Genomic DNA, 22,448 nt, shown 5'->3' with positions numbered 1-22,448 from the left:
ACAAGAAGCAAATGTGATGCCGATGTTTGTTTTGGTTCTGGTTCACGAAGCAACAAAATAGCTTGTCGGCTTTGCTCTAGAAGTTTGCACATTAAATGCGCAGATTTGAACACCTCGATAGCTAAGTCTATTCGTGATTGCCCAGGAATGTATTGGTTGTGCTCCCAGTGTCGTGAATTACCAAACCGGAATGAATCCGCTGACGGAACTCTGCAGCTAATTCTTCAGCGTACTACCTCAACGCTGAAGCTAGTTGGCTCTTTAATGGATACAATGCAATTTTTTTGTCGAATGTATTCTAATACTTGCGCTAGACCAAGCTGCAATCATCGCTCCAGACTACAGGATCACTCTGAACGCTCTGTCAATGATGGTACTCGCTTCTTCGAACGGCTTGACGATCTTCAACTCGACCTAACAAACCTCTTCGAATCAATACTCGAAGACAATAACAAACGTCCACGCACTAGCAGTACCGGCCGACCTTCTTTGCCTCAAGCAGATAAAATTAGGAGAGTTGATGTTCCAATACCACATCTATCCTCTTCAATTCATTCTGCTCCACTCGTTTCAGACCTGAATTTTAACGATCAATCGACTAATCCGATAAACATCGTCGCTGATACTGGTACCACACCAGTGCCAATAGCCATCACAACATCATCTTCAACTGTCGATACTGCTCATCCACCACCATCATCAATAAGTACCACCCATATTGGCGACATTTCCACCGCTGCTCCACCACCACAAATTGCCACAGCACCGCTCGTAACCTGTTCGACTTTCGCGATATAATACCTGACCTCGCGATATAACACAGTACCAAAAAGTGTACGCCCGTACAAGCTTAGAGTCTTGTTAGTCAGTTCAAAACAGGTTTATGAGATCGTTCAAAGTGAGCTTTTCACGCGGGAGTATCGCGTATAAGTACAAGCTCGCGAACTCGAGATAGACGGCGTGATCACCGATCCGAGTCTGACATGCGTGGACGTTCTTGAGCATGGGGTAGGCGGTTTTTTAAAAAAAAACCCCTACTGAAGAAGTTAAGATACTGGATTGCAAGCAATCGAAGGTGTCTTCTGTTGAGTCTCAATAAATTAAAACAACTGGAAGTGATGGCAATAAATCGGAGAAAAAAGCTCCAGATCTTGGAAAACTAAATTCCGAGCAAGAACTTCGAAACCCCCGAAAGTTGCTAAAGATCAATCAGAAAACTTACCAGATACTGGAATTGTTAAATTCTCTGATATTGAGGATATATACCTTCAATAAAAGCCTATTAATAGCTTTTATTCCTACAGTTAAAACATTTTTGAAGCAGTTGACTGGAATATGGCCCCTATTTTCAGCGATCGTATCATTCGATGGCTAAGTCACTCACCGAGGTCACGGATACAATCAATGTTATACAGTGGAATTGTAGAAGTATCATCCCAAAAATAGACCCTTTCAATTTTCTAATAAATAATCTGAAATGTGACGCATTTTGCGAAACTTGGCTAATTTCTGAAATACCGATAAACTTCCACGATTTGATCAGTATTTGCCTGGAGCGAGATGATCTCTACAGAGTACTTTTGGGGAACAAAAAGTGATATTCTTTTTATCGAATGAACCTCCCCTCGATACCAGGTATTGAAGTTGTTGCATGTCGTGTTACAATCAAAGGCAAAGACCTTTGCATTGCTTCCATCTATATTACTCCAAGAGCCTCGGTTGGGCATCGGCGGCTCAGTGATATCATAGAGCTACCGTACCGTACCGTACCGACGTTGGTTTTAGGAGACTTTAACTCACACGGCACGTGATGGGGCAGTCAATTCAGAGTGTACAGAACCATTGCATTGCTGGTGCAACGAGGTTCGAGCATACGACAACTGGTTTGTAAGACCAGTTCCCTATGCATTGAACTGCCAACCCGAAGAAAACTGAGATGGATGTATTTCCAAGGAAGCGATAACCAGCACAATTACAGCTTCAACTAGGGGGTGAAACCATAGCTCAGATCTTCACAATTAAATATCTCGGGGTCTGGTTTGACCCCAAAGGCACCTGGTTCACATTAGATATCTGAAACAAAAATGTCAGCAGAGAATCAGATTTCCTCGCACAATAACCGGAACAAGGTGGGGTGCCCACCCAGGAGACCTGATCAGGCTGTACCAAACAACGATATTTTCCGTAATGGAATATGGATGCTTCTGCTTCCGATCCGCGTCCATTTCATTAAACTGAAAAGAATTCAGTATCGTTGTTCGCGTATTGGCTTAGTTTGCATGCAGTCGATTCATACGATAAGTCTCGAAGCCCTCGTGGGCGTTTTACCGTTGAAAACTCGCTTCTGGGATTTCTCACATCGATTGCTAACCCGATGCGATATCTTGAATCCGATGGTGATAGAAAACTTCGAAAGGCTTGTCGAGCTCAATTCTCAGACCCGTTTTATGTCCTTGTTTTTTTGATTACATGGCTCCGAATATTAATCCTTCTTCGTTTGTTTCCAGCCGTGCTCATTTCTTGGATATTTCTGATTCTACTGTGTTTTTCGACACATCCATGAGAGAAGAGATTCACGGAATTCCGGATCACATACGGGGCCCTCAAGTGGCTCATAATATCATTCATAAGTTATAAATAATTTATAATTCATTATAAATTTAGAACAGTAAACTGTGAAAAGGTGTTTTACACTGACGAATCAAACATTACCAGGTCCACAGGCTTCGGCGTCTTCAATCAGAACATCACCGCTTCGTACAAACTCAGTGATCTTGCTTCAGTTTACGTCTCACAATTAGCTGCTATTCAATACACCCTTGAGATCATTGAAACTTTGCCCAAAGACCATTATTTCATTGTCACGGACAGTCTTAGTTCAATAGATGCTTTCCGGGTGATGAAGCCAGGAAAGCATCCCCCATATTTCCTGGGGAAAATACGGGAGCACTTGAGAACTTTATCTGGACGGTCTTATTCAATATCGTTAGTCTGACAGACTCGTTGGCTAAGGTGGGCGCATTAAGTGATATTTATGAAAGATCTCGTCAGAAAACTCTCGAAAGTTGGTAATCTTCATGGAGTAACACATGGAAGTCCCGAGACTAACAATGGAAACAACATTTTTTTTGCAAAATTTTTTTTATTCATCAACATAATCACCTTTCAGCGATGACCTCCTCATTTGAGCCAAATCTTTTTCCCTGGAGCATTTTTTTAAGATCAGCAAAGAGCCAGTAGTCACTGGGGGCTAAATCTGGCGAATATGGGGGGTGGGGAAGCAAATCAAAGCCTAATTCGTTCAATTTCGCCATTGTTTTCATCGATTTGTGGCAGGGTGCATTTTGTTCCATCGAAAGCAATCGCGGCACCCACTTGGAAAAAACCTTTTTCATGCTCAATTTTTCATGAAGGATAGTAAATACACTTCCATATGATATCTGTGTCATCTCGGCAATCTCACGGAGCTTCACTTTACGATCTTTATAATTTTTGTCACTTCACTTTCATTATAATTTTTGTCACTTCACTCACATTTTCCGGTGTAACGGCTTCCACAGGTCTACCCGAGCGTTCTGCGTCATTTGTGTCGGTACGACCACGTTTAAACTCGGCGAACCACCGACAAATCGTTGCTTTTCATGGACAAGAGTCCGGATAACATTTTTCAATCCATTGTTTCGCTTACACGGTGTTTTTATCCATTAAAAAACAATGTTTTATCAAAACACGAAACTCGGTTTTTTTCATTTTTTAAACAAACTACAAAACGACTTTACTTCAACCTCGATAACTCAGCTGTTTCTGGTCGGATCGACATAAAATTTTGACCCGTTTCAAGCAAAGGTTAGTACTCTTAAAAGACGTGGTTAGTGGTTTACTACGAACGCCATCTCTGTTTCAGTCTCGGGACTTATTGATCCATGTGTTAATGGCGAACTGGGACGATGGCTACACTTTCTTTTCCCTAGAATATCGACGAAACCTTGGTTCAGGGAGGTGAACGTGAGAGCGATTTCTTTCGTTCATGTCAAATCACTACACTTTCAACGTACATCTCACTGCCTGTTGGGCTCGCGGAGAGCGGTCTATGCACCTGTGACGACGGTTATCAGGACATCGAGCATGTCGTGGGGTCGTGCGTAGAGTATCGTGACACCAGGTCGAAGCTACTGGAATCCCTTAGGGCCCGAGGTAGACCGCCTGAGGTTCCGGTTCGGGATGTGTTGGCGAGTCGGGATAGTTCATATATGCTTCTCATATACCATTATCTCAAACACATAATTATACAAGTATAATCTGTTATATTTCGCTCAGAAAGTATAATCTCCGCCAACAAGTTCGACACTAACATCCACCCGATTCTCTCGATCCCCGTCCCTATCCATCATCTTCATTGGAACTAACAAGACCTTTTTTTTGTCACTATTTTTTTCGTTCCCCTTCTCCGTCTCTTCGCCATCTCGATGGCAACTAATTAGATCGCTATCGTTTTTAGAAATTTTATTTCCAAACCCCCTTTTTACTCCGTTTTCCACAATATTTACTTCTTTACCGTAATATCATCATCCCCGCCATCGAAGACCGCTCCAGTCGATTACCAACATGTGGGCCACCCGCCGAGTCTTCGTAGCCTGGGGATGTTTCCCGTGAACCAAAGGAAGCGGTCAACATAGATATTTACCAACGCCATCTGGAAGACTCTCATACTTTATTCAATTCACCGGCCACTGCCGATCGCCTGAAAGCTGGATTTTCGAGAATCCGCGAATCCCGATATGACATTACCTAATGACACTATTCTAGTTTTAAGTTAGTCGTTAATTAAGATTAGAAAATACCCTTGGCATCTTAGAGCTTAAGCAGTGTGCCTTAGAATTATACTATAATAATGAATAAAAAAATTAGAAAACTCAGTTTAATGTTATGATGTTCACATGGTGCAGCTTTTAGATACGAGGAAATCAATGAACACATGTTTATACTTATGGAATAGCGTCGCTGCTATTCACGATTGATGCGACGACACGATTGTAAATCGGTTGAAACTACCTGCATACAGCCTTGTGCATTCGCAGAGAGTTTGGAATACAAATCACCAAGGTTCGAAACCCAGAGTTCCTCTGTGGAGGTGGTGGTTACATCAAAGCGTATTATTATATATTAATTCACTTTAACGTATACTGTCCCTGACCTTTCTTACCCAGTCTATTTTTAGCTTATGCTCGCGACTTGTTTGTTTACGGTAGCGTCTTTTTAACGCAAATCAATAACTGATTCCAGTTTGGTTTTCGTTGTTTCCTGATAACATCAACTTGAGAACAAGTTTTGCTATCAACCCGAGAAATTCTAAATCTTATTTAGATTTTTAGTTTGCATTCGTTTGCAATAGTTTTGGAATATTTTTTCGCTTGTGATTTTGATTTTCAAACACTTAAAGCGATCAAAACAACAGCAAACTGAGTAATTGAAAAATGGGAACATCACATCAAAATGAGTTTTCTATTTAATCTCACACTCTCCTCGGGTAGTAGTACAAGGAACCTTTTTCATACTTCCATCGATTTCTTTCCAAAGCGATTAGGTTTTGCGTTTGATTACAATGGTCGGCCAGGGTCAACCTATGATTTTACGATTTTCTGCGATTGGCTTCTCGAAATAAATACATTTCTCATCTCCCGTCACGAATCCTTCGTTTTGTGTAGAGAAAGCGACATCTCGCTCATCATATTTCGCTTTTCTTGCTACTATTCAGCTCATGCGGAACACATTTTCCCGTCTTCTCACGTGTAGAAAATCAGAAATGGCTTGCTGCGTAATTTTTATCATCTTCGTTATTTGTTTTTGACTTTGAATATTGTCTTCGTTGAACAATCCTGGCGATTTGCCAGCTTCAAATTTTTTTGATTTGATCTGTGTGTTCATTGTCTTTCATGCTGAAATCCTTACTTTTAAATAGCTTAAACCAACATTCACAAGTCGCGACCAAAAGAGCATGCTCCCTGTAAGCTTTAACAAGAATTCGATGGAAATTCACTAAATGTATACGACGAAATTGACAAAACAGCAATAGTTTTTTTGGAATGAGATGGTACAATAAAAAATTATTTCAACGGTGAACTAATCCTTGTTTGCAGAGACATCTCTTCAACAAATCCCGCACTATTAACAGACACACCAGGTACATTCATAGCGTTTTGTTTGAGTAAAAAGATCATATATCTTTTTTTTCTTAATAAAAAATATTGTGACGAAACTGAAAAAGCATTTCGTATGAAATGAATGATGATCTCGTCTTTTCCGTCACATTAAGCCCGCCTACCAAATCCTTTTTTTTTTAGATACAAAAGAAAATATTTGTCTTGACCCCAAATTAACTGTTTAATTTCATATATGCAGATTATTATTCTACGTATTTCGAGTATAAGCTGTATAACGCCACCGTGCATAATCGATTACGTCCTTCACTACCCAGCGCAAGCAGTTTAATGGCATAAGCATCTGGATGTCCGCTGCAGCTCAACAACACACGCCCGCGGGTGGCCTCCGTTTCAAGATTTTAATCGTGTGGACTTTTCTTTTCTTGTTCATTACATACATGAGTCGGTGACAATCAGAAGCTTTCACAGATGATCAGAGGCCGTTGATGGATTCTTTTTTATTACCCATTAGTCTTCCCGTACCCTGCCATCGCCGATGTCTCACACCCATCGTGGATGGAACACCAGAACACAAGATGAAAGCGATAATTTATGTGACAGAGAATGATTTTCTTTTATAGTATTTAATTAGATTTACACATTAAATATATGTTCTTAGTTCCCATATACAAATACCTACGCGGTTAAATGTCCATCCTACGTTCGTCAGTAGTCAGTAGTAGCCACGAATAAAAGCGAGTGTTGGAAAACTAGATTGGAGCCGGCTTACGCCTTTTTGTGTTGCTGCGATTGTTGTTGTAGTTACCGTACTTATTGATGCTTATAGATCGATACCATCATCTGGAGACTAGTGTGGCTGTTTTTCCCCCAAACGAGGGATACTCGCCGAAATGGGCAGTCGATGATGCTCCGAACGTACCCGCGCGTTGTCCGACTGTCAGTAATACCCTAAGCGTATATTAAACAAAGATGGAGAAAATTGTCCGGATAGCTAAGATGCTCCGAAAGCCACTGCAGGGGAGTGTTTTCTGGAACGGTTACACCGTGGGTTCGTGCCTCAACTGAAAACAATATGAGAGAAATGATAAAATTTGCAGTATTTCTAAGCGATTGTTTTCAAAAGCTTTAAATCCGAACTGAAAATAAACTAATTGTATATCTTATGTAAAGATACTCAAAGAGACACATTAGATACTCACCTCTCGAATGTGTCTTATCAAAAACCAATAAATCAATCGGTATTATTAAATATAATTTTTGATTACTCTAGAGGCAAGCTACTAACATCGATAAACAACTTGGAAAATACCGGCGGCACAAATGACAAAACATTAGTGTGGAATAATTGGAAGTAAAATCAGTCCAAAAGATCAAGCAAGAACAGTGTATGAAATCAAAACGAAGAACATTAGTTTCATCTACCAAGGAATTCCGAAATAGGAATGCACTACAAGAATGGAGTTTCCAGGAAATTACCGGTGGATAACAACAAGAAAAAAACAGATCTAACAATCTGAAGAAGCGCCCATATAATACTTCAAAATTTCATGTGTTTCTCAACACAGAAGTGCCGTCTGCGTTATTCCGTCACAGCCGCCTCGGCCTTTCCGCGAAGCGCGAAAGAATGAACATAAAATTTGAGCTTCTTAGAGATGCTGTACCGGCTCTGAATTTGGTTGGCTAGTTCCAAGAAATTTGTAATTAGCTTCCTCTCGGTATTTGAGTTTCTCGCTTCTTTTCGGGAATCGATTATAAGCTGACGTTTAGGTTAATAGATTGTACATGTCGAATGAAGAATGTTTATATTGTGAATATCAGTAAAAACCGATTCCATATTTCATCGTCTGACATATTTCAATCAAATGTGAAATTTTCATACAGAATTTCGATCAAGTTCATGATTGATTCGATTGCAGAGACAAACCAGCCTTCAACTAAAAATTTTTTAATAAGGAAAACCAAACTAAACAATTTTATTTCAAATAATGTTAATAGCAACTGCAATATTCGGGCGTTCCCCGAATGGAAAGCTAGCAACGAATGCCATCCTGTTCATACGCACAGAGGTCTAGAGACACAGAGGAGCGAGCGCATAGAAGTGACGAATCACAGAGGTGCCATCGCATAAATGTGCGAAGACGAAAGGGTCCAAAGGCACAGAGGTTCTAAAGCAACCCAGTGCTGATCTACCAGGTACCAGAATTTGTACGCTGCGTAGGAATTGATAGCCCCTTTTTGATGATGGAGTTTTTTATAGCACTCTTGTCTTGTAACAATAACGCTCCTGGGTTGGACAGAATTAAATTCAACTTGGTGAAGAATCTGCCCGACCTTGCAAAATGACGTTTGTTGGAATTGTTCAACAAGTTTCTTGAGCAAAATATTGTTCCACCTGACTGGAGGCAAGTGAAAGTTATCGCCATTCAAAAGCCGGGGAAAACAGCTTCCTATCACAACTCATAAAGACCAATGCAATGTTGTCCTGCATCAGAAAATTGTTAGAAAAAATTATTCTGCGACGTCTCGACACTTGAGTCGAGACGAACGGTTTGTTGTCAGATACTCAGTTTGGCTTCCGAATAAATAAAGGGACGAATGATTGCCTTGCATTACTTTCGTCTGACATCCAAATTGCCTTCGCTCAAAAACAACAAATGACATCTTTATTTTAAGACATTAAAGGAGCATTTGATTCAGTTCCCATTGATGTTCTTTCAGACAAGCTCCATCAACATGGACTTCCAGCGATTATAAATAATCATTTGCACAACCTTTTGTCAAGGAAACGCATGTATTTTTCACATGGCGATTTGGCAACATTCATAATTAGCTACATGGGTCTCCCGCATGGCTCATGCCTCAGTCCGCTCCTCTATAATTTTTACGTGAATGACATTGACAGCTGTCTAGTAACCTCATGTACACTAAGACAATTGGCAGATGATGGCGTGGTTTCAGTTACTGGACCCAAAGCTATTGATCTGCGAAAACCATTGCAAGATACCTTAGATAACTTGTCCGTTTAAACTATTCATTTGGGTATCGAATTCTCTGCGAAGAAAACAGAGCTGGTCGTCTTTTCAAGAATCATGATCCCGCGCAGCTTCAGCTTCATAGGATGGGAAGAATGATCCAACAGGTTTTGACTTTCAAACACCTCAGGGTGTGGTTTGATTCCAAATGCAAGTGGGGTGGACACATTAGGTATTTGATAACAATTGATCGCTCAAACGCTTCTGGCAAAAATGAACCGTTTTTCTTGGGCAAATAAAACAATACCTGAACGACATTTTGAATAATAATTATCAAATCACAATAGTTTGGGTCCCGGCTCATTGCTCCATTCCAGGCAATGAAAGAGCCGATATTTTAGCCAAACGTTGTGTTATTGAGGGTGAAATTTATGAGAGACCGATTGCTTTCAACGAATTCTATAGCGCGTTTCGTTAAAGAACGTTCGTTCGAGCACCAACAGGTAAAAGTTATTGTGAAACCTTTTCTGTCATTTTCGATTCTCACTTCGGCTTCGGTAGAATATCGACACTGCATACTAGAGGATTTTCACTGAAAACTGCAAATGACTGAAAGGGCAAATGAAAGAAATAACACAATTTTGAAACTACTCTCCCGCTTATGTCATTGACTGGACATGGATTTCGTTCTCATAGTTTGCAAGCAAAGCTGAGAGTGACAGTAATTTCTCGTCATGTTCGTCTATTTTGAGTCAATGAAAATTACTTTTATTAGCTCTGCTCAACTATCCACTGTCCCAGATCGATTGTTGCTTGTCGTGACCTTTCTTACATGAAACTTCCTTAACATTTCATTAAGTCCATTGGAGTTCCAATTAAAATTTTTCTCTTCCATGAGTTCAACCAATAGCCAGCTATATTAAATGAATAAAAATGATGAACTGATACAAACAAACCTAAATAGTTAAAAGATCATATACAAAATAAATGTAATTTATAATAGCAAATCGCTTGATAAAAACAGTGTTTAGATTAACTAATGAATACCAACATACTAATATGATATTCGAAATGTATTAGGTTTAAAGTACTATGCATTGTAGATGCCACGGCGGAGAAAAACTTATGTATATTGCCTATGAAATAAACGTATTTATGGAAAAAATCCCAAGTATCCAAACTCCTGAAGACAGTTATGGAAATGTTCGAAAACAATAATTGAAGTTTAAGAAAAAAATACCTCAGTTACCGGGCGTAGACAATCTCCGGCTTTCAACCTGACTGAACATGTGTGGGGGGATTCAAAAATCTCAACTCACGGGAAAACCAGCGCACGATTTAAAGCATTTGAGAAATTTTGCGGCGTAGCCCTTCGGCGTTGCGATCATGTTGCGTTGGAAAAACGGAGATTTTTCTCAGATTTAAAAAATCGCATGCACTTCGTGTCATTTCATCAACTCAAAAGGTAAAATAATATACCTATTTTTTTCGCAAATTTTAAAAGTTAAACGGTTTTTATGCGAATATTTTGTATGGATTTCCTTCTATTCGTTTTTCTTTACATGGTGCGTAGCACTAATATTGTTTCCATGTGGTTTTTATGCGTAATATCCCGATCATCAAGTCCTAACAAGTTTATGACAAATAAGATGTCATACATACTTTACTATGGGGCGCTTTTTCAAAATTTGCTCTCTGGGAGAGTAATAAATATTTGTTCGCAAACATCTCGTGTTGTACTTAGCGTAGCAACATAATTTTTGCTTCCAGCTATCAGAAATATAAGCATCTTATGATAAAATTTTTATTAGTATGACATAACCACAAATAACTCATAATTTTTTCCCTCTTCCCCCGTCACTTCGCCATCCCGATGAAACTAATTAGATCTCTGCCGGCTTTAGACATCTTGTTCCCACAACCCCCTTTTTACCATGTTTTCCACAATATTTACTTCACTTTCAATCTTTTTCGTAGCATAATTATCACCGCCCATGGAAGACCGCTCCAGTCGATGACCAGCATGCAGGCCACCCGCCGGGCCTGTGGGTGTTTCCCGCGGACCCACACGGGCCGAAGGATGCGGCCAACATGAATATTCACCAACGCCATATGGAAGACTCTCATGCAATATTCAATTCACCGGCCACTGCCGACCGCCAGCTGAAAGCTGAATTCTCGAGAATCCGCTACCCCGACACTACATTACATAATGATACTATTCTAGTTTTAAGGTAGTCGTTAATTAAGATTAGAAAATACCCTTGGCAACTTAGAGCTTGAGCAGTGTGCCTTAAAATTATTTTATAATATTGAATAAAAAAACTCATAATTTAAGTTTCTCAGAACGTTCGTATAAACGAGCATCAAAGAGAAAAACTTATAACCTATCTCGTGCTCATACGACGGTTTCGATGTGATGAGCGACATACCATTTATACCCATAGTATAAAACGAAGAAAAATTATCCGTTTCTTTCATTCAGAACTGCGCAGTTAATTGGTTAATTAGTTCATGAATCCAGGTCTAGAACTCAAGTATCCTAGTCCAGAAACCAGCAATGAGCGCTCGAAGAAATTTCCATCTACATTATGAAACATCGAAGTGATATAGTAAATTGATTCTTCTTAGAATCAGTAAATTTATTCCAAAAAAAAACTTCGATATTTATTCCATTGAAATAAAAAAAATGGTATATTTGCTCTTGTTGATTAACTTTATTGATTTAATTCGCACCGTGGAAAGTTTTGTGGTCGGGCTATTTTATTGTCTTGTGTTTGTACGAGATTTCAGAGAAAGTAGGGGAAGATGTTCGGTTGCCGGCACCCCACCGTAACTTTTGACAGAAAGTAGATAGCGTCATTCCGACAAATGTCTTGTGTGTGTAATAGTAGCACGTTCTTTTTGTGCCGAATACCAAAGCAAACAGACGCTTGTACTTTTTGCTGCGCTCAAAATAAATTTTAATTGCGTGAAAATCAACACAAAAGTTTTTTATGACTTTTTTATAGTATCATAAATTGAAAAGCATCAATCGAAAAGGTGAGTGGATTGATTATTTATGAGGTGAAACCGATCTATTTCGTGATTTAATACCGGATGCTAACAAAATTTTCACAGCCAAAGATTTGTTTTGTCATTTTCAAAATGTCTACCGATTTCGGTTACCGGCACCCCAAGCTGTTCAGTTACCGGCGCTCCATTTTTTTGACAAATCGTGAAAAATTGCTAGTGATATGCAGGCTGCTGTCGAGACAAAGCAAACCAAAGTTTTGGCCAACATCTAGCTTCACATACAGCAGATGCTCCGGTTAAGAAAAAAAACGTGGAAGACCGCACAAATCAACACCAAAGGCGTCACCATCTAAATCATCAAGCAAGAGAACCAAGGTGAAGTCACCATCAGACAATAAAGACTTTTCCAAATAGAAAGAAAAATCTGTCGTTCTTTGAATAACTGCATTCTTTACTTATATTTTCCCATTTTTAGTGAAATTTTTTAGTGCCGGTAACCGAACACATTTTTTGAAAAGGCCAAAATTTATCACTTTACTAAATTGATAATAATTTTTTTTTCAATCGATTGAATCAACTTATGGCGTTTTCGTTTTTAATTTGCACTACACCGGTGCAGTGCTACACTGAGGCATGAATAAACGAACAAAATTGACAAAAACATAAACAGTATCGGCGCAGAAAAAGTGTAGCACTGGTGTAGTGCAATTGGCATAAACGAACGGTTTCAGTGCAACCTTACCTACTCCGGTAATTTAAAAACGAAAACGACATTCTTATTCAGTTGTTAGCTAGAAGGATTGCTATGATCGATTTGACGACTTATTATCTCACTACTCAATTATTTCATCAGCAGATTTCCACAACGAAAACTTCAAACGAAACTTGAAAACCTAATGTCAAAGCACCAAATATTGCGCACATCAAATGTCTTATGTTCAAGCCCTAACATAAAAGGATCCTGTGCATTGCATAAATCGACGGCGAGGTGTGTTAAAAAAGAAGGTCTAGTTTCACTTCGGAATGTACCTGACTAACTCTTCAGCATCACCAAAATCATACTATTCTGTTGTGCTTCTACAATGCTAACAAATCAGTTTATTTTAAGACTTATGTCGAAGCGTCCTCATTGGTAATAAACGATCTACTTAGCGCCTCCTCTTAGAAGCTCTTCGCGCGTCGTCGAATTCATCGTTGACGTGCCAGAAAAAAAATCTTACGTTATTTCTCTTAACGGCGTTAACATGTCTTCTGGTATGAATTTTTTCACCTGAAGCATTATTTTACTGTATTAATATTTAGATTGAATATAATTGCAACGACCTGGTACCTTAATAGTTGAACATACTTGAATTTGTTTTATGTATTTCTAACTGTAGTGATAGTATTATTCAATTACGCATTTCGTTTACTTGGGATAATGAAATCGCTTGATTACTATACTTATCAATATAATCCTCATTTGCTAAGAGGAATGTATTTTTTAGACGGATAAATTCACAAACTACGTGTTGTAGTGAAGTTCGTACCAATCACTGTGATTTCATACTAGACAGATCCGTTTTTATGGAGTGATTGCATAGCCTTTCTGTATGAGGAATGCAAAACAATGTGCACATAAGTTCGTGTAGTATGACAAAGGATCTACTGAACTAACTCAACGGTAGTTCGGTAACCTCAGAGACGATTAGGAAAGAGCTTGCCAAGTAGATGCAAGCGGATGGTGTACGTTTGGTCCCGTTTAGCACATATTTCAAGTGCCGCCGATGATTGATACACAGGCGCTATTGCAGCAGTTTTCGTGAGTTGCACCAGCATGGCTATGACTGAATAAATACCGTACCGTCGAATAATGGAAAGTAGGAAAAGCGTTAAGGTATTGTTGAGAAATGCTATCAACTAATTTTTGATTCTTTAAATTTATTTGAAATGCTAATATCTAAAGATGTACAATGATGACATGAACACTAGATTGACGGACCGAGCCAATTTAACTCACAAAATATTTGTTCACTATATGTTGATAAAACTTTTATACTACTTTTAGAGAATCTACGTTGGTTTTTAGTTAAGTAATGAAATATATGTGAACGTTCATTCCTCTCCTCCGCAGACCCCATCGACGTTCTGTTCGAACTGTATAAGGGACAAAGATAAACTCAAGATTACAATGTTCCATACGATTCATTGAAAAATGTTGGATCAGTAATCAGGAACCAGTTGGTTTAGTAATAATGTAATTTTATTGACCCTCCGTTAATAAGCGTCGACTAGTTCTGACATAATGCCATGGAAACAATACAAGTTATGAAGGAAGCAAATATATGTTTACATTCAGCACATAACGATTCCTCGGCACAACTGACTTTATTGCTTCATTAGATGAGACAATAACAAACTAAATAAATTCTAGGCAATGGTTCTAAGTAGTTTTTACTTTCTTATTGTAAGAATCACTGTATATAAGGCCAAATTGCTCAATATCATCAGACGATTGTTGTTTTGCTTCAAAAGACTGAAACTGTCAGTGAACCGAGCTCGTCGAGGGGTCCTATTCAAATCTTCAAATCTATCTTGAGTTTATCTTTGTAAAGAAGTCATTGCTATTTCTCAGTTAATTTTTTAAAAGGGCGTATAAGCAAGTGACAGTTTCTCTTTGTTTACTTTCACTTCTATTAATTACCAAGCGGTTTCCATGTTTATTACTCAACTCTTTGCATTAAATGATACCCGAAACTTTCGACTTTCAAACAGAATAGTGATATCAAAGAAAATCTTTTTAATCACATGACAATAATCGAAAGTGAGAGTGATTAAAGAGAAACTGTCACTTGCTTATACGCCCTAATGAAAAATCAACCGAGATTTATTTTCTGTACTTCACGACAGGCCATTTTTGTCATCATTCCGATTCATACATCGGGTGCAAGCCGTGCGGTCAAGTAATATATAATTTATAATTTTATGAAATTACCTTTTTCGCCGAAAAAAATGACCGATGAAAGTAATTTTGTAATATTACAATTCATATTTATTTTATCTGATTATCTAAGGTTTCTATTATGGGGAACAATAAAAAAATTAAATGTATTTTGTTGAAAAAACTAATCAAAGTAAAGAAAGACCAAGATAATTAATCGGATGCTGATATAGACCAATGTGATAACGAAATTCAATTAGAGGAGGAAGTCAATAATATTGACTCTATAAGCAGCAAAGATCTTTCTTATATAACTCCTACCAAAAAAGAATGTCTGAAAACGAAGATGACCACACAACTCCTAGTAAAAAAAAGAGCTAGAGTTATTTCTAATTCTAAAAACGAAAATGATCTAGACGCTATCGATGAAATTTCTGATAAAGAAATTTCAACCAAAAAAGCTATTGACGAGACTTTATGGGTAACATTGAACGAAGGCAAGTAGCGCATTCAATTTATTAATTGACGAAAGTATGATGGCATATATAAAATCATGTATCGAGCTCGAAACTCGTCAAGTTTGAATCATAAGGAATGGGCGGTTACGAAATCACAATGGTGGATTTTATTCGCTAGATGAGCATATGAGGCAAAAATTTGATGTGTTCATATTTGTGGTCTGCGAGTGGGACCCGGTCTTTTTCGCCCAGACAATGTTTACGGATAAATTCATAGAAATACTTCGCTTCATATGTTTTAATAAGAAAAATGAACGCAGTGAAAGACTGAAGAAAGGCTAATTTGATCACAAAAATATGGGAAAATTGCCGCCAGATACCGATTTACACAGTACATGCCGAATAAGATGGATAAATTCGGCATCAAAATTTGGCTGGCATCCGATATTAGAAGCAAATATCTTGTAAGCGATCTTGTGGACGAAATATTACCACAGAGATTTTTTTTCCTAACGTTTCACCTTGTATCACCCGAACCGGATGGCGGATTATGATAGAACTCAACAATGTTCAATGATACACAAACAAACACATTTTGGGATCTCGACGAACTCAATCGAATGGTATATGAATCTCGACCGTCTGGGGCTAAGTTCACATCTGTTTTCAGTGATTGAAAATTCTTTCTATATGCGAAAGGAAAAAAGAAGCGGAATTTTCAAAACGAGACGATATTCTTAGAGAATGCAGGTCTTGTTACTTTTATTTACATTTCGTCTTCGACGGATCACGCTACTTTAAGCAATTCAACACATACGTTGGAGTTTGCTAGATACAGGTGGAGTACTGTTCATGGACATCATCGTACTCGTACGATTAGAAGCATTATAGAGAAATATTCTTGCATGAGTTTTTTCAGATCAATCGAAGCCTCAAAAATGTTTCAAGTTATTGGAAAACGATTCCTTGTAAAAAAAAATCCTTTTCAGACTTTTTTTATGTTTCAACATAACAACATTGGAAAATTTCTGATTCCAGCTGCGTCCATGAATTCAACCAATAGCTAAATTAGAATAGAAATTATGTAATGATACAAACAAGCTCGAAATAGTTTATGAAATTATCAACAAAATGTCTGAAAATAACAGCTTATTTTATAATTTATAGAAGTTATTCGTTTGGTTCAAATAATAATATAGATTTCATAATTAATGACGAATTACCTAATATGATATTTGAGTAATGAGAGGAATATGTTTTAATAAATTTAAATCGTTGTGACTATTTTAGAATTACCTTATGATCAAAAAAGAACCGAAATTTTCATTTAAAAATTCCCGCGCTTGACCAATCGGTAAACTTTTATTCTCTCAACGTTGGTAACACTTTTATACACATTCTGTCAAATTTTGACGCATATCGTACATCCATTATAAAAATCGCCACACGAAAATTTTTCAACTTCTTTGTATAGACACCAAACAAAAACTAATCGTACGATATGCGTCAAAATTTGACAGAATATGTATAAAAGTGTTGCCAACGTTGAGAGAATAAAAGTTTACCGATTGGACAAGCGAAAATGAAAATTCCGGTTCTTTTTTGATCATAAGGTATATTAGGATAAGAATTTTATGTAAAAGTGATGCTACGGCGAAGAAAAACTTATGTTAACTGCCTTAAGAAATACGTATTTATGAAAAAAAAAAAACATTGGTAAATGTTATTTGAAATCAACCATTTTAGGTATTTGTTTCCAGTTTCAACAATTTTTTAAGCGATTTTGTTTTGACATTACCAGTTACTGAGGGGTAGTTAAATTTGTGATACAGTTTTAATAGACGAGTGGCAGGTCGTGTCGTCGGTTCAACTCTACTAGAGTGTATCATTTTTCTAGTTGCACCGAGCTGCAATGTCTAAACTGATGTCAAGCTAGCAGGCCATGAACATTGGTTATAGGAAAACTCTTCGTCCTGTATATAGTATTTTGAGCATTCCTTTTTGACGTGAATACTTTTCTTACTTTACTATGGGGTACCTTTTCAAAATTCGCACTGTGGGTAGAATTTAATCGTGAATGTCTCGTATTGAACTAAACACAAAAACATAAATCTTTCTCTCTATCGTATCAGAAATATAATCAGTAATTTACAATAATATTTTATTTCTTCTTGTGCTTAACACGGAACTGGACCTTCTACAAACAGTTGCAATAACTGACCTTCTGCGTGGTATAAAGCCTCAGACGCTTAGACAGAGTAGACACATTTACAGATTAATCTGTATTTTACTAATGCCCTTCGAACATAAATTTTGGGACTGAATACTGAAACAAAATTTAATTCCTGAATACAGTTTCATAATTTAACTCCTGAATCCAGTCTCAGAATTTGATTCTAGGATTCAGAACCGGCATGAAGGAACCAAAATCATGCATCTGAATTGTTGATTTGGATTGCGAACCAGAATTTTGTAGCTGAATTCAAAGTCTGATCCATATTTCGAATTTAGTTTTTGAATTCAGTTTTAGTTCCTTAATCAATTCGATTCGAAACTCAGTAATCGGGATCGAATCATGGATTGCCGAGTCATCATCACTCATCAGTAATCGAGCGTTGAAAGAATTTTGCTTTATTTTTGCATGAAATAATGATCACAAAAGCCAAGTTTGGGGAAAGAGTTTTTTCCTTAATGCTCACTTTAATTCACCATAAAACATGCATATCCTGAGAAGAAATATCACAGATAAAAACAATTGTTTTTAGTGCTCCTACCCGGAAATAAACAAATGTTTAAAAGAACATTTGGATTCCATTTAGCTTTTCGCACAATACTGAAATCTTTTTCTTTCGCCCAATTTGTATATATATTTTTCAACTACACGACTTGGCGACGTCCGGTGCTATACAAAATCGATAGGTGACATTAGATGACAAGTGTCTCGCCGAATTTCAATAAATTCTAACACACTTCTATATCTCGGCAAACGAATTTGCTGATTTCAGTATATTTATTGTTTACGGACAAGTTCAGCAACATATTATGCCAAACTGAATAATCAGTAAAATTTCGTGTTGCCAATCTAATTCGGCATTTCACTAGGCCGAGCTCGAGAATCGGTTTTGAGTGTGTTGTTAAAACAATGATATTAACATGTGTCTGTTTTTAGCTTATGTCAATTAGAATATAGAATTGATTGAAGATGGATTTATATTCTTTTGGAATACTTTGTTAATTGAAGACAAGATCAACAGGATTTTAGTATTATCTAATGCAATAATTCAAATTGTATACCTCAAGCAGACATGGACGCATTGTGTCCGATACTAGTTGTATAACGAAATATCCATGTAAACACAGTGAAACCAGTCCTGAAGTAGTGTTATTGACTGTTTAAGTTCCTGATAGGCCAATTTTGCAGAATTCAAGTTTATCATACCAGGTGCTGGAAATTACTAGTAGCGTTTTACAAAAGAAGGTGTTAGCCAACTATTCATAGTCGCACATACAAAAGAAAACATTTTTCTGGAAACAACTGACATAGCACATCTTCACCAGTATATGACATTTCATTATTATGCTCGTAGCATTTGATGTGCAGTATAAACATGTCAAAGTTTGTGCCTAAAAAATCGTTTTTTCAGGGAATTTTGCTTCATTCATGAAGAGAAGTCCCGCGAAAAGTCATCGTATTTTATTGAATAAATACGGTGAACATGCATTCGCGGAGCAAACATGAACATTTGGAAGTGAAACCACCTGAAATTTTGACTTGGAAGACTAGGATCGTCCCCGACAACCAGACAAGTTCGGAGATAAAGATTTGTTCCGTTTCATTCCGGATAACGATGGACAATACTTCAAGCTATGGTACTGTAATGATACTTTCATAATAAATAACGAAAAAATATTAATTTCATAAGTGACGTAATATCATATATGACGCTATTCAAAAACTATTCTTAATCCACGTGGTCGTATAAAAATTGAAACAGTTGTACTAAAACATTTATTAACGAATTCTCGACACAAATATTGGCAATCTTTTAATATTAGCAATAACCCAACAGTAGCTTTCAAATAAGCCTAGGCTTATTGAAATCAATTTAGCCATCTCTGAGAAAACTGTGAGCATAGAAAAGATGCCCACACATACAAACTGGCATTTCACAATCTCGTCGCCATGAGTCGAATGATATATCCAAAGTTGAATTTTGTCTAATTGTGTAATAAGAGGAACATATGCTTAGACCATAATAATTGCATAAACACACATAAATCGTAAGAAGGAAATTCCATTCAAAAAGATCATAGTAAGGCATTAGAGATACGCTCCGAAGCGTCCAGTTCTAGCATTGGTACGTTGACATAACTCTATGTTATAAATTACTGGAACGTGCTAAAATTTGCTCTCCAAAATAGCAGCCCATCCTTCTCGGGTGAAATAAATTATTTGAAAATGCAAACGACGTACGGCAAATGATCCAGGAGTCAGTACTCTTCATAGAAGGCGACAAAAATTAATTTTCTGTTTGTTTTCAATTCGTTCACGCTCCGCCCAAATATTGGCGCGCAATGTGTAGAGCACAGCTTCTAATTTGCATACACTTTTGCGGTTTCACCAATCGTAAATATTGAGTTTTCACTATTGCTTCTCCTTCTGCTGGGTTTGCAGGTGGGGAACGAGTGTACGTGTGTGTACCCACACGATTAATTGGGGGTTTTGTGTTGCATGTTTCACATTATTTGGCGGTAAATCACCCCACCCAATGCTACTCATTAATTATATATTGAAACCTCCGCTACTAGCTCCGTGTTAGACCACTCCCAGTCGTAAAAACAAACGCATCGACTAATTCATTATGCGTGCAAAGCTATTGATAGTTTAGAGCGAACAACGTTAGGTTTGATTTAAAAAAAATGACGACAAACAAATCTCAAGTTCTACTTCTTTGTGTCATCGATTAGGGCCACCAGCGCACTTTCAAAACAAGTGCCAATGAACAGTCACTGTTCACTGATAGCTCGCATTTAAGTAAAGAGGGTTCGCTAAAAATAATCGTTTCTTTTCCTAGGTAAACGAACACCCTACATTCTCTGACGATAATCGAAGTTGTTTGATGCTGGTAAGTGCGAATTCCTACTGAATTTTTAGTATTTGACGTAGTACGTTTCTTTGACTATAATTTATGGTATCATAGCGGATCCATGGATGGGAGGAATTTTAATGTTGTATATGAGCAACTCTTGTTCTACGATTTGAACCATGCAATTAATCGTACGTGACTCCGCTTATCGAAGCACGTTCACAGGTTGTTCAACTGCGACGTTTGAAGTTGTGTTCAAGCTCAATGTGTTCTTTCAAAGGTAACACTTTTACAATCTGAAATCTATTGCAACACAAAAGACACTCAATCACAGCTCTGTCGCCAAGCGGTCTCATTGAGCGAATTGTACTAAGTACGGTCCCTGGCTAAGCAGGTATGTGTACAACCAAAAATATAAATGAATTTGGCGCAGAATTCACGTAACGGCAGTACGTCAGTCGTAGCGAAGTAAGCATCATCAGGTATTAGATCATCCGAACAAAAAAAAAGCAACGATTTCACAAGGGTTGCATCAACCTTGATTCAAACGGTTTGTTCACCACCTACTATTATAGGTGCGGCTAGAAATAAAACGCACTTTCCCTTATCTCTGCTATCCGAGTTTGGTCGGATCATTAGTCACATAGAATGACTTGACCATTGTACACGTTCGACCCGTATGACATTATCAATCGAAATACAACTAGGCGCTTGAAATAACCAAGATTTGAGAGCTAACATGAATTCGACGAGAATCCCAGGAATCCCAAACTTTCCAAATACCAACTATTACTGAAAACGTCAGCAAAAGTTTTACTGTTTGCTCGACAAAAGCATACGTACGACACACAAATGCAAGAGAACACAGTTTTGTTTAAATTATCGGTATTCGAATTTTGTATATACACCTAAGTCTTTTTTTATGCGAGTTTACGTACCGTATCTAACTGTTAGATGAAAAAATAAATTTGGGTGGCTTGGATTTTGCGTGGAATGCCCCATACACAATTTACCTGGCCAGCAGATTTGTGCTTCTGTGGCTCAATAGATACACGTACGCTCTTTGAGATCAACTGGTTCTTGCTTCAAATCCCCGTCGTTCCCAATCATTTTTGTTTTTTATTTCATTGATTTTTAGCCATGCAAATTACATTAGAATCGCATGTAAAATCCTGTTATTTCTGATCGATGCTTTTTGTTACAGCTGATTCAATGAAATTTTACAGGTTTCCTTGCAACTGTGAATGGATATATCGTTAATTTTGCTTCAGCATTATCAATTTTTTCAGCGTTTTTTTATATTTTTCTATTTCACGAGACATGACGCGATGCAAAATCAGCAAATGACATTATACGATAAATATCTCCCCGAACATTGAAAAAAGCTAGATCATGGATTGAAATCTCAAAAAATGCAAATACTGATCTCGGCATATTTTTGTTCTGCGGCAGATGTCTAATAAATATACGAATATCTTGAAATACGAGATATCTGGCGGTCCCTCAAAAAATATTATTAAAAATCGACTTAACGACTCAATTGAATTTTTTACCTCTTTTATAAGTATAAAAAATAGGTATAGAATTTGCTCAACCAATCAATTCAGCTCAACGAACTGAGCAAATGTCCGTGTGTATATGTGTGCTGTCAACAAAAAGGTCGAGACCTGAGATGACCGGACCGATTTTTATCAAACTAGTCGCAAATGAAAGCTCTCCACGTCATCTTGAACGCTATTGAATGGTTTTGAGATCGGATGTTTACTTTTTGAGTTGTACGATGTTTTATGTCAAAATTTTCAGTTTTTTGACAATATCTGCCACAATTGACCTTG

The 22,448-nt window shown here is 37.6% G+C and overlaps 1 protein-coding gene across 1 annotated transcript in view; it reads right to left on the bottom strand.

Moving 5' to 3' along the window:
- Nucleotides 1-6,621: 6,621 nt before the first annotated feature.
- Nucleotides 6,622-22,448, bottom strand: part of LOC131436884 (autophagy protein 5) — a 43,731-nt gene continuing 27,904 nt past the window's right edge. Inside the window, exon 7 of the mRNA XM_058605853.1 lies at nt 6,622-7,222. Within this exon, the coding sequence (XP_058461836.1) occupies nt 7,110-7,222 (113 nt within the window). The 3' untranslated portion in view covers nt 6,622-7,109. The remainder of the gene's footprint in view (nt 7,223-22,448) is intronic.

This window comes from Malaya genurostris, chromosome 3 (assembly GCF_030247185.1).
Source record: "Malaya genurostris strain Urasoe2022 chromosome 3, Malgen_1.1, whole genome shotgun sequence".
In the NCBI taxonomy this organism is placed as follows: domain Eukaryota; kingdom Metazoa; phylum Arthropoda; class Insecta; order Diptera; family Culicidae; genus Malaya; species Malaya genurostris.
This window is presented reverse-complemented; position numbering and strand designations above follow the sequence as displayed.